The 14,469-nt window shown below is 34.5% G+C and overlaps 1 protein-coding gene across 1 annotated transcript in view; it reads right to left on the bottom strand.

The window, feature by feature from the left end:
• Window positions 1-771: 771 nt before the first annotated feature.
• Window positions 772-14,469, bottom strand: part of TINAG (tubulointerstitial nephritis antigen) — a 92,411-nt gene continuing 78,713 nt past the window's right edge. Inside the window, exon 11 of the mRNA XM_038554350.1 lies at window positions 772-1,413. Within this exon, the coding sequence (XP_038410278.1) occupies window positions 1,279-1,413 (135 nt within the window). The 3' untranslated portion in view covers window positions 772-1,278. The remainder of the gene's footprint in view (window positions 1,414-14,469) is intronic.

Below are 14,469 nucleotides of genomic sequence, written 5' to 3'. Positions count from 1 at the left end.
TTACATAAAGTGTACTGGCTTCCAAAAATAGGTGTGTGTATGTGTGTGTATGTGTGTGTATGTGTGTGTGTGTGTGTGTGTGTGTGTGTGTGAAGACTATACTTCCATTGTTGGCCTCTAAATTTTTCCATTACTTACCAGTGATGGGGTTCGGGTCAAGCTGCCCCAGATTATGCCACTTTGACATATTGACTACTTTGAATTAAAGTTATTTGAGAATAACCAGTACAATGATATTCTGACACTCCTCTCCATCCCCCTGAAAAAAGGAAATAATTCTCCTGTTTGAAAAGTACCTTCCCAGAACCAGAAGATAGAGAGACATTCTTATTACCAGAGAAAGGATAATCAAGGCTGAGAAAGCTATGTAAACAAACTATGCTTAATTTATTCACTAATTAATACCCAAACCTAGGTTTCTTTGTCTGGTCAGTTCTTCACAAACTTATTATTTCTTTGTCAAGGAGGTATTAAAGATGACTACTTCAGTCCCTTGTTTGAGTCTCATATTTTTATGGGGCACTTGTGCATACATAATTAAATATTTGCTTTTCTCCTCTAAATCTGTTAATTTAATTATTAGAAAAGAACCAAAGGAGGTGGTGCAAAATTTTCCCTCCAGACACCATCTTCTTTATAGCACAGGCCAATACACAGTTTAAAGATTAAATTACCATAAAGAATAGTTATTTCCTGTGGAGAGTTACTTCCCTTTTGAATTCAGATTGCAAGTGAGGTTAAGACAAATAAAAAGAAACAAATGTTAGCATATTGAGAGAAACAGTAATCTATTTTCTTGTTTTGGCAAATCATAAGCAAGATACTAATTCAGAAAACATTATTTGCTTGAAAAAGTCATAAAGATGGTAAATTGGTATTTCCATTGTTTTGTTTTGTTTTGTTGCCTGAAATCCTCATTGGTTAAGGATAGAACCTACTTCATTTCTACAAAGGAATGCCATGTACTTTTAAGACAAGTGCTGTCACACTTCTGTGAACTATCAAAGTCAAAAATGGAATTATCATGAGAGAAAAAGAAAAACAACCAGATAACTTTAAAGACATTTAGCTACTCTGCTATCCTCTATTAGTGTTTTTATATGCTCAGTGATATAAAGGAAGCGGAAGCATGGAGTCTGGGGTGAAACAAGAAAACAGGCACATTATAATAACAAGGTGAAGAAACAAAGATTCCACTGTCACAGAGAACCTCACATTGCTTAATTTCAATTTAAGGGGTTACTTAAATGCATGGCCTTATGGAAATTTAATGATATGTTATGGTTCATCTGAACTTGTCAGATGGCCCCAAGCTGCGATAATCAACTTTTCAATGTCAGATTCATTTACTCCTCGAAGAATCCTGAAATAGCCATTCTCTCCCCATGAAATTCCCCAGGAATTGGCAGCAATCTGTAGAAAAAAAAAAAAAAAGAGAGAAAAGCTGAGTAACATAGTTGGATATTTAATCCTGACTGTAAAAACACAAAGGACTTATATGTAGCTTATTATAGACCATAATTAAGAGACTAAATATTTTCTAAATAATAAAACAGTTATGCTATTTATACATTACATTAATGTGTATGTTTATTCAAGTTCACAGTAACCAGAATTGGTTCAAAACCTCTCAGTTCCCAAGCATATAATGATAACATATAAGAGAGTTTGTGATACCAAATCAAAAGATGACACACAACCTGCAATTATAGTGTCTCCTATGTGACTTGGCTCTGTGTTAGGAACCAGAGGAACAAAGATAAATAATATATTATCCTCTGTTCAGGGAGCTTATGGTCTAATGAAGGACAACAACCGTAAGCCACAGACTAAGGTAGAACAGGGAGCTATTGAAGATAGCTGATGGGCATCTCATTATTTGGGTGGTTCAGGAAAAGTTGTCATGGAAGAAGTGCCACATGAAATGCATATTAAAGTCTGGGAATAAATCAACCAGATTAAAAGAGGAGAAAAGGAGACTCAGGTGAAGAAAAACAGTAAAAGCATACATAGCAAACCATGGAGCAGCATGAAACACTGAAAGGAAGCAATGAAATTAGTATAATTAGATCATAAAACAGAAGCCGGTTGGTAGGTTATGAGGCTGAAAGGGAGTTAAGGAAATACATACTGAGAAAATAATGGTGAAAATGATGAAAAGTTCTTGTTTTGCTTCCAGCAGGAGAGCAGTGTGGACAAATTTAGATTTTGATTACATTACTCCATGTGGAACAAGAAGGATGGATTTAAGAGAGTAAACACAAGAGGCAGGGAGACTAGCTGGTAAACTTGAAATAAGTCAGATGTCTTAACAGGGCAGGGAAACTAAGAAGAGAAATAGGGGAAGTATCTGAGGAATATTCAGAAAGTCAAGTCAATAAGAATAAAATATTGTTTCTACTTTTATTTTTAATTTTAAAATATGAGGATGATTAGAAAGTTAGACTAGGTCCAGAATGTCCACTGAGGTTTAGAGCTTAAGTGAATAAGTCTTTGGAGGGAAGGGTGGCAGAAACATTAATAGAGTATATAAGAATATTATAAAGGCCAGAAGGGAGCTAGTTGGCCACAACTAAATGTAACAGAAACAGCCCTGAAGGATATTATACCCAGACATGAAATTGCTGGATCGCTATAGTTCTATTTTTAATTTTCTGAGGAACCACCATACTATTTTCCACAGTGGCTGTACCAGTTTGTATCCCCATCAGCAGTGCACTAGGGTTCCCTTTTCTCTATATCTTTGTCAACACTTTTTTTTCTCCTGTCTTTTTGATACTAGCTATTCTAACAGGTGTGAAGTAATATTTCATTGCAGTTTTGATATGCATTTCCTTGATGGTTAATGATACTGAGTACATTTTCAAGTAATTATTAGCCATTTGTATAATTTTTTTGGGGGGGTAATGTCTATTCACATCGTTTGGCCATTTTTTAAATTGGATTATGTGTGGTTTTTGCTACTGAGTTGCATGAGTTCCAGTTTGCAAATATCCCCCCCTTCAGCCCCCACCCCCGTGGTTGCCTTTTTATTTTGCTGATTGTTCTGGTAGGCAGAAGTCTTTTAGTGTGGTGCAGTTCCATTTATTGATTTTTGCTTTTGTCTTTGCAACTTTGCTGTCATAGTCAAACAATATCTGCAAAGATCAATGTCAAGGAGATTTTTGTCCTGTTTTCTTCCTCTATCTTTGCAATTTCTGGTCTTACATTTAAGTCTTTAATCTATTTTAAGTTAATTTTTTTGAATGGTGTAGATAGAAATCCAATTCCATTCTCTTGCATGTGGTTAAATAGTTTTCTCAACACCAGTTATTGAAGACTGTCCTTTCTCCATTGCCTCTTCTTGGCTCCTTTGTCAAGTATTAGTTGATTATATATAAGTGGGTTTATTTCTAGGCACTGGATCCTGTTCCATTGGTCTATGTGTCTATTTTTATGTCAGTAACATACTGTTTTGATTATTATAACTTCATAATAAAATTTGAAATCAGGAATTGTAATGCTTCCAGCTTTGTTCTTTTTCAGGATTACTTTAGCTCCTCAGGATATCTTGTGTTTCCATACAAATCTTAGGATATTTTTCATTTTTGTGAAAATTGTCATTGGAATTTTGATAAGGAAGGCATTGAATTTATAGATGGTTTGGGGTAGTATGGACATTTTAACAATATTATTTTTTCTGATCCATGAACATGGGATATCACTTCATTTATGTGTGTCTTCTTCAATTTCTTTTATCAATTTATTATAATTTTTGTTATACAGATCTTTCACATCCTTAGTTAAATTTATGGTAAATATACATATTTTTATTGTATCATAAATGAAATATTTTTTTAAATAGTACACTGTTTGTGTATAGAAATGCAGCTGATTAGGGTGCCTGGGTGGTTCAGTCAGTTAAGTGTTTGACTTTTTTTTTTTTAAGATTTTATTTATTCATGAGAGACACACAGATTGAGGCAGAAACACAGGCAGAGGGAGAAGCAGGCTCCCTCTGGGGAGCCTGAGGTGGTGCTCCATCCCAGGACCCCAGGATCATGCCCTGAGCTAAAGGTAGACACTCCACCACTGAGCCACCCAGGGGTCCCAGTGTCTGACTCTTGATTTTGGCTCAGGTCATGATCCCAGAATCATGAGATTGAACCCCATGTGTGGAGCCTGCTTGGGATACCCCCAGTACTCCCCCACCCCCACTCATACAGGCTCACTCTCTCTCAAAAAAGAATGAACGAAAAGAAAGAAAGAAAAAAAAAGAGAAAGAAAGAAAGAAGAAAGAAAGAAAGAAAGAAAGAAAGAAAGAAAGAAAGAAAGAAAGAAAGAAAGAAAGAAAGAAGAAAGAAAGGCAATTAATTTGTGTATGTTGATTTTGTACCCTGCTGCTTTGTTATTAGGTCTAATGGATTTTTGGTGCAGTCTAGGTTTATATATATATAAGATTGTATCATGTACAAACAGAGACAGTTTACTTCTTCCATTCTGATTTGGATTCCTTTTGTTTCTTTCTCTCATCTAAGTACTCTGTCTAGAACATCCAGTACTATGATGAATGGCAGAGCTAAGAGGGGACACCCTTATTTTATTCCTGATTTTAGAGAAAAACTTTTTAATCTTTCACTATTGAATATGATGTCGTATATGTCCATTATTATGCTGAGGTATACTTCTTCTAAGTTTAGTTTTTTAGAGTTTTTAACCACTAAAAGATGTTGAATTTTGTCAAATGCTTTGTCTATATTTATTGAGATGATCTTATAATTTTTTATCTTTCATTTTATTAATAAGGGTATCATATTTACTGGTTTGCCTATGTTGCCAGGCATAAATCCCTATGATCATGATTATGATCATGTTAATGTACTGCTGGATTCAGTTTGCTGGTATTTTTTTTTTAATTTTTGAATCTTTATTAATTAGGGATATTTTCTTTCCTTCTAGCTTCCTTTTCTGGCTTTGGTATCAGGGTAATCCTGGCCTTGTGAAATGAGTTTGGGAGTGTTCCTTCCTCTTCAAATTTTTAAAAAATTTGAGAAGGATTTGGTGTTAATATTTAAATTACAGTTAGTTAACATACAGTATAATATTAGTTTCACTTGTACAATACAGTAATTCAACAATTCCATTGAGCACTTGGTGCTTATCACAGCAAGTATACTCTTTCATATCCATCACCTATTTCATCCATCCACCCACCCACATTCCTTCTGGTAATCATCAGTTTGTCCTGTATAGCTAAGACTCTATAGCTAAGAATCTATTTCTTGGTTAGCTTCCTTCCCTCCTTTTTCCCCCCTTTGCTCGTTTGTTTTGTTTCTTAAATTCCACACATGAATTAAATGATATTTGTTTTTCTCTGACTTCTTTCACTTCACAAAATACTCTCTACCTCTATCCATACCATTGCAAATGGCAAGATTTTTCTTTTTTATAGCTGGGTAATATTCCGTTGCATACACCACACCTTCTTTATCCATTCATCAGTCTAAGGATGCTTGGGTTCTTTATTTGGCAATTGTAGGTAATGCTGCTATAGACATCTGGCTGTAGATATCTCTCTGAATTAGTTTTTTTGTTTTGTTTTGTTTTCTTTGGGTAAATACCTAGTAGTGCAATTGCTAGATCATAGGGTTGTTCTAGTTTTGGCTTTTTGAGGAATCTCCATACTGTTTCAAGAGTGGCAGGATAAGTTTGTATTCCAAACAAGACTGCAAGAGTGTTCCCATTTCTCCACAACCTCGCCAACACCTGTTGTTTCTTGTGTTGCTGATTTTAACCATTCTGATGAGTGTAAGGTGATATCTCATTGTAGTTTTGATTCGTATTTCCCTGATGCAGAGTGTGATGTTGAGCATCTTTTCATGTGTCTGTTGGCCATCTGGATGTCTTCTTTGGAAGAATATCTATTCATGTTTTCTGCCCATTTTCAATGGTATTATTCATTTTTTGAGTGTTGCATTTTAAAATTCTTTATATATTTTGGACACTAACCCTTTATCAGATATATCATTTGCAAATATTTTCTCCCAAACCATAGGTTGCCTTTTAGTTTTGTTGACTGTTTCCTTTGCTGCACAGAAGCTTTTTATTTTGATGAAGACCCAATAGCTTATTTTTAGTTTTGTTTCTCTTGCTTCAGGAGACATATCTAGAAAGAAATTGCTATAACTCACGCAAAGAGGTTATTGCCTGTGTTCTCCTCTAGTAGCTTTATGGTTTCAAGTCTCACATTTAGGTCTTTCATATATATTTTATTTGTTTTGTGTATGGTGTAAAAAACTTGTCCAATTTCATTGTTCTGCATGTGCCTGTCCAGTTTTCCCAATACCATTCATTGAAGAGACTGTCTTTTTCCCACTGGATATTCTTTTCAGCTTGTTTAAGGTTAGTTTATCACATAGTTATGGATTCATTCCTGGGTTTTCTATTTTGTTCCATTGATCTATGTGTCTGTTTTTGTGCCAGATATTTTGTGCCAAATCTATTTTGTTTTGATCACTACCACTTAGTAGTATAACTTGAAGTCCAGAATTGTCATGCCTCTAGCTTTGCTTTTCTTTTTTGAGGTTGCTTTGGCTATTTGTGGTCTTTTGTTATTCCATACAAATTTAGGATTGTTTGTTCTAGCTCTGTGAAAAATACTGGTGGTGTTTTGATAGGAATTACATTAAATGTGTTGACTGTTCTGGGTAGTATAGGAATTTTAATGATATTTATTCCTCCAACCCATGAACATGGAATGTCTTTCCATTTCTTTTTGTGATCTTCAATTTCTTTCATCAATGTTTTAGAGTTTTCAGAATATAGGTCTTTCACCTCTTTGGATAGGTTTCTTCCTAGGTATCTTATTGTTTTTTAGTGCAATTATAAATGGTATTGATTCCTTAATTTCTCTTTCTGCTGCTTTATTATTGGTGTATAAAAATGCAACACATTTAATTTTGTGTCCTGAAACTTACTCAATTTGTTTATTAGTTCTAGAAGTTTTTTGGTGGAATCTTTCATAGAAACCACCAAAACTGAAACCAGAAGAAATAGAAAATTTGAACAGACCAATAATCAGGAAAGAAATTGAATCAGTAATCAAAAACTCCCAACAAACAAAAGTCTAGGGCCAGATAGCCTCACAGAAAAACTCTGCCAAACCTTTTTTAAAGATGTTATTTATTTATTCATGAGAGACACAGAGAGAGGCAAAGACTCAGGCAGAGGGAGAAGCAGGCTCCCTGTGAGGAGCCCAAAGCACCACTCGATCCCAGGATCATGCCCGGAGCCAAAGGCAGATTCTCAACCACTGAGCCACCCAGGTGTCCCTCTGCCAAACATTTAAAGAAGATTTAGTACCTATATTCTCAAAACTATTTTAAAAACATAAAAAAGAGGGCAGCCCAGGTGGCTCAGTGGTTTAGCGCCGCCTTCAGCCAGGGCAATCCTAGAGAACCGGGATCGAGTCCCATGTCAGGCTCCCTGCATGAAGCCTGCTTCTCCCTCTGCCTGTTCTCTGCCTCTCTCTCTCTCTCTGTCTTTCTCTCTCTCTCTCTCTCCTTCTCTCTCTCTCTCCCTCTCTCTCTTTCTCATGAATAAATAACATCTTTAAAAAAAAACCATAAAAAAGAAATGAAAACTTCCAAATTCATTCTATGAAGCCAACATTACCCTGATACCAAAAATAAAGACTCTACTAAAAAAGAACTATAGGCCAACATCCCTTATGAACATGGATGCAAAAATTCTCAATAAAATAGTCCAAAACAAACCCAACAATACATTTAAAAAATCATTCACCATGATCACATAGGATTTACTCCTAGGTCACAAGGGTGGTTCAATATTTACAAATCAATGTGATATACTACATTAATAAAGGATAAGAACCATATGATCCTCTCAATAGAGGCAGAAAAAAGCCTTTGACAAGTATTTCCATCCATTCTTGATAACAATCCTCAACAAAGTAGGGAGAGAGAGAACATACCTCAACATCACAAAGGCCATATATGAAAAACTTACAACTAATATCTTCAATGAGGAAAACAAGAGCTTTTCCTCTATAATCAGGAACACAACAGAGATGTCCACTCTGACCACTGTCACTTAGTATAGAACTGGAAGTCCTACTTTTAGTAATAAGACAACAAAAAGAAATAAATGACATCCAATCAGCAAGGAAGAAGTCAAACTTTCACTACTTGCAGATGACATGAATACCCAAAAGACTGCACCAAAAAATTGCTAGCATTGATGTTAATTTTTATTTAAATATTAGGTAGAATTTATCAGTAAAACCATCTGGTCCTATGCTTTTCTTTGTCGAGATATTTTTAATTATTGATACAACATTTTCACTCCTTATATATCTATTCAGATTTCCTATTTCTTTTTTTTAAAGATTTTGTTTACTTATTCATGAACAGAAAGAAAGGCAGAGACACAGGCAGAGAGAGAAGCAGGCTCTCTGTGGAGAGTCCAATGCAGGACTTGATCCCTGGCCTCTGGGATCATGCCCTGAGCTGAAGGCAGTAAGCCACTGATGTGTCCCAGATTTCCTATTTCTTAATAATTCAGTTTTGTTAGGTTGTATTCTTCCAAGAATTTATCCATTTTTTTCTAGGCTATCCAGTTTGTTGGGATATAGTTTTTCATAGAAGTCTATTATAATCCTTTGTATTCATTGTAATATCTCCTCTTACATTTCTGATTTTTACTTATTTCAGTCTTCTCTCCTTTTTCTTAGCCTAGGTAAGGGTTTGTCAATTCTGTCTGTCTTCAAACAAACAGTTATTAGTTTTGTTGATATTTCATATTGATTTTCTGGCCTTTTTTTTTTCATTTATTACTACTCTGATATATAGTTATAGTTATTTTCTTCCCTATACTAACTTCATGTTTAGTCTGTACTCCTTTTGCTAGTTGTTGAAGAATGTATAATTATTTGTGATCTCTCTTCTTTATTAATGTAGGCATTTAATCCTATAAAGATTCTTACAATTTCTTCTGCTGAATTCCATAGATTTTAATAGGTTGTTTTTTTCATTTTTATTTATTTCAAGATATTAGTTTCTTTTTTGAGTTCTTCTTTAATCCACTCTTTTTTCGGAAATGTGTTATATAATTTCCATACATCTGTGAATTTTCCAATTTTTTTCTTGTTATTGAATAGTAGTTCCATATAATTTGGTCAGAAATGATACTTGGCATGATTTCAATCTTAGATTTGCTAAAGCTTGTTTTGTTACTTAACATATGATCCACCCTAGAGAATGTTCTGTGGGGGCTTGAGAAGAATATGCTTAATGCTGTTCTTGGGTGGAATGTAAAGTATATGTCTGTTAGGTCTATTTGGTGTAATGTATAGTTAAAATCCAGGGTTTCCTTATTGAGTATCTTTCTGAGTAATCTGTCCATTGCTCATAGTGGAGTATTGAAATCTTCTACTGTTATTGGATTGTCTATTTCTCTTCAGATCTGTCAATATTTGCTTAATTGATTTGGGTCCTCCAATGTTGGGTGCACAGGTTATATCCTCGTGATTAATTGATCCCCTTTTCAGTATAAAGAACTTCTTTTCTCTTGTTACAATTTTTTACTTAAAGTCTGCTTCATCTGATAATGACTATAGATACCCCTGGTCTCTTTTGTTTTCCATTTGTATGGGATATCTTTCTCTATCCCTTCAGCCTATGTGTGCCCTTAAAACTGAAAAGAGTCTCATAGGCAGCTATAATTGGGTCCTGTTTTTTAATCCATTCAGTCACTCTACACCTTTCGATTAGAGAATTTAGTCATTTACATTTAAATTATTGATAAATAAAAACTTACTAATGCTATCTTATTATTTTCTGGTTGTTTTGTAGTTCCCTGTTTCTTTTTTATCTTTTGCTTTTTTTTATGGGTGATGATTGTCCAGAGTGGTATGTTTTAATTCCTTTCTCTTTAACTTTTGTGAATCTACTGTAGGTTTTTGCTTTGTGGTTACCATGACACCAACACAAAACATCTTATATGTATAACAGTCTATTTTATATTGATAACAACTTAACTTTGAGCACATACAAAACTCTATGTTTTTACTCCATACATTATTTATGTATTTGATGTCATAATTTGCTTCTTTTTATATTGACCCTTTGCCTTATTAATCAGTCCTGACATCATAAAGGAGCACTTTCAAAACTGTGTCTAAAATTATGACTTCAATTTACGACTTCAAAGATGGAATGTCCTCAATTTAGCTGGAAGTAAGACAGTAACAAAGTGTGTGAGAGTTTTAGCAACAATGAGCTGTACTGAATTCCCATTTCTAAACTTTGTATTCAGTTCTGATATGTGTATATTCAAAGATGAGAGTCAAAAAAATAGTCACAACCTAAGATAACTGTCAAAAATAATAATATGATTTAAATTCTTATAACTATGATATGTAGCACTGTACCTATTCTTATATTCTTATAACTATGATATGTAGCACTGTACCTATTCTCATTTGGATGTCTTAAAATTATTACTACCCACATTTCATCATTAGATATTTGGTAAAATCAGAAGACTATGTGATGTTTTTATAAACAAATGCAAATTTATGTACTAATGAGATCTAGCCTTTCCATAAAAGGATCTAGGTTTCCATAAAAGGCAAGATTATAAATTATGAAGAATAGTACTTTGTAAATCAGCACTAATAAAAGGCACCTCAGAATATATATTTTGTTTATTAATCTTATTCTTCCTACTGTTATTTCTTCTATTCCCTCACCAATTGTTAGTTTTTCCTTCCAAATGCCTGAATTTAAAAATGTAATTTTAAAGGAATGGGTGAAAATGTAGGAAAGAAATTTTCCAAAGATTTAAATTTCTTTTTTTTTTAAGATTTTTTTTTATTATTTATTTATTCATAGAGACAGAGAGAGAGAGAGACAGAGACACAGGCAGAGGGAGAAGCAGGCATCATACAGAGAGCCTGACGTGGGACTTGATCCAGGGTCTCCAGGATCACACCCTGGGCTTCAGGCAGCGCTAAACCGCTGCGCCACCGGGGCTGCCCAAGATTTAAATTTCTAAAGATTTTTAAATCTTTTCTTTTGAGATATATAGTACAATCACATGTATAAAGTGTATTCATAAGAAGTGCAAAGTTTAGTGAGTTTATACACATGTTTATGAGGTTTATGCCTACCGAAACCTCCAAGAAGATCAAGATAAAAACTATTTTTAGAATGCCAGAAGGTCTACCATTTTCTCTCCCTGTCAATATCTACCTTCCTATCTACCATCAGTTCTTCCTGGAATTAATGTTTTTAATAACGCAATAATCCATCCTTTTATCCTATATATATATATATATATATATATAACTTGTTTTAAATTGCTGAGTATTTTTATTATATAACTATTCCACAATTTGTTTATCCATTCTCTTGTTGATAAACACAATGAACCTAAGTAATTGTACCATTTACACATTTAACAGAAGAAAGTTCCAGTTATTCCATATCCTTGCCCACACTTGGTAATTCCAATTCTTTTAATTTAAGACAATCTAGTAAATGTTGGATACCTTTTCATATGTTGGCTTGCCATTTGGATTTCCTCATTTGTGAACTAGGTGTACAAATTTGTTGTCCAGTATTGTTATTGAGCTATTGTTATTTATTTTTCTTTCTTCCTGTATATTTCTAAGAATTTTATATATTCTGCATGTGAGTCCTTGCCATATAGATAGATAGATAGATAGATAGATAGATAGATAGATAGATAGATGATAGATAGATGATAGATAGATGATAGATAGATGACCGTAGATAATCTCTCAGTTTATGTTTTACCTTTTCTATCTCATAATGCTGTCTTCTGATAGTTTTTATTTTAATGTAGTCTGGTAATTTTTCCATATAAAGTTTATTCATTTTGTATGCAGTTTAAGAAAGCTTTGCCTAATTGATATTACTAACATATTTATCCAAGTTTTTTTCTAGAGGTTTTATTATTTTGCAATCACACCTAAGTCTATGTTCCACTTCAAATTAGTTTTTCACATAGTTTTTGAGTTAGGGGGCCAAGGTTCAGTGTTTTTCCACATGAATATAAAGTTGCTTTAGCTAAGGCATTGACAAACTATGGCTCATGGACAAATCTGGCCAGTAACGTTTTGGTACAGATCATGAGCTGAGTATTTAGTTTTATTTTGATTTTTTTCCTTAAAGAGTTGTGAAACAACTAAAATGGAATATGTGACAGAGACTTCTGTGATCCCCTCACCCCCCATATTTAAACCATTTACTACCTGGCCATTTACAGAAAAGACAAACCAACAAACTGCTAACTCCTGCTCTAGAATTGCTTATTGTAAAGATTCTCCCTTCTTACTTGAAATTCAGAGGTTTCTTTATGGTAAAACAAGTGACTACATCCTGTGCTTTAAATCCAGGTTATTTATTTTGTGATATCAACCTATTCCTCTAGCCTCTTGACTTACATATATTGTAAAATGATTACCACAATAATTTCAGTTAGCGTCCATCACCTGATACAGATGCAAGAAAGAGAAAAAAAAAGAAAAATTTTCCTAACAAGAATGCTCAGGATTTACTGTCTTAACAACTGTCATACATAACATACATCATTATTCACTATAGTTATCAGACTGTTTATTACATCCTTAGAACTTATTTATCTTGTAACTGGAACTTTGTACCTTTGACCCCCTTTCTCCTATTCTTATTGCCCTCAACCCCTGCCTCTATTAATCACAAATCTTACCTCTTTTTCTATGAATTTGAGGTTTTACTGGTTTGCTTTAGTTACTACATATAGTGAGATTATGTAGTATTTGTCTTTCTTTGTCTGACTTTATTTCCCAATGCCCTTGAGGTTCATCCATGTTGTGCAAATGGCAGGATTTCTTCCTTCTTTCTGGCTGAATAATATCCTATATCCTTTTAAATACAGTGGCTATTTTTAAATTTTTCACTTTATCTTTTATTTTTTTAACTTTTTTTAAGATTTATTTATTTATTCATTTAGAGAGAGGAGAGAGAGAGAGAGAGAGGCAGAGACACAGGCAGAGGGAGAAGCAGGCTCCATGCAGGGAGCCCACGCGGGACTCGATCTGGGGTCTCCAGGATCACGCCCTGGGCTGCAGGTGGCGCTAAACGGCTGCGCCACAGGAGCTGCCCTCACTTTATCTTTTATTTTCAACTATTTGATTATGAAATGCTTGGATGTGGTTTTCTTGACTTCTCCTTCATGAAGTTTATTGAGCTTTCTAAATCTTTGGGTTGATGTCCTTCAGTTTTGGAAAACTATTGGCCATCATGTTTTTAAAAATTGATTCTGGCTCAGTCTCTCTCTTAATCCTACTGAGAATACAATTAAATATATGTTAAACCATTTGATTTAGAACAATGTAAAAACAATCAATGGTGGTACTACCATTTGATTAGGTACTATCATTGATTGTATTTACATTTTTCTGAATTTGCTTTTGTTTTTTCATTATGTTTTTCTCTGTATACAAGTTGGATATATTTTATTGAATTTTATTTGAGACCACTAACTCTGTCTTCCAGTGGGACTCCTCCTGCAGATTCTTCAAGACTGCAGATTTCACTCTGCCTTTTCATCCCCCTCCTCAGCTACTCACACTATTCATACTCAATAAATATTCCATAAGAAGAGATAGCTGTGTGTTTCTGGTTCCTCTAAATCCAAATCCAGCTGGATTCTCTTTCTCCTAGAGGTCTCCCTCTCTCTCTGCATATTTCAAATGTAATCTTCAGCTTGTGCCCACACCTACCAAATGCTCACAGGACCAAAAAATCTTCTCCAGATTCAGCTTTCCCATTTCTTTAAAAATATGAGTTTGGGATCCCTGGGTGGCGCAGCGGTTTGGCGCCTGCCTTTGGCCCAGGGCGCGATCCTGGAGACCCGGGATCGAATCCCACATCGCGCTCCCGGTGCATGGAGCCTGCTTCTCCCTCTGCCTGTGTCTCTGCCTCTCTCTCTCTCTCTCTCTCTCTCTCTCTCTCTGTGTGACTATCATAAATAAATAAAAATTTTAAAAAAATATGAGTTTGGAGGGGTACCTGGGTGGCTCAGTGGTTGAGTGTCTGCCTTTGGCTCAGGTCATGATCCTGGAGTCCTGGGATTGAGTCTCATATCAGGCTCCCTGCTGAGAGAGTGCTTCTCTCTCTCTGCCTCTCTCTGCCTGTCTCTGCCTCTCTCTCTGTGTCTCTCATGAATAAATAAATAAAATCTTAAAAAATATATATGAGTTTTGAAAATTAATTCTGGTATTTTCAATTTATTTAGTGGAATATATGGCTTTTGTTATGTATTACATTTTATTTAGTAATGGAAGTTATTCTTTTTTATTACAATTTACAATATTGTAGGCCTACTTGTAAATATTTTAAAACATTCATATATAATTGTGGGGAAATAAAACTTCTCTGAACTTCTCAGTGCTCTTGCAAA

Source organism: Canis lupus, chromosome 12 (genome assembly GCF_011100685.1).
Source record: "Canis lupus familiaris isolate Mischka breed German Shepherd chromosome 12, alternate assembly UU_Cfam_GSD_1.0, whole genome shotgun sequence".
NCBI classification, from domain to species: Eukaryota; Metazoa; Chordata; class Mammalia; order Carnivora; family Canidae; genus Canis; species Canis lupus.
Note: the sequence above shows the minus strand (reverse complement) of the source record. Positions and strands in the feature narration are given on the sequence as shown.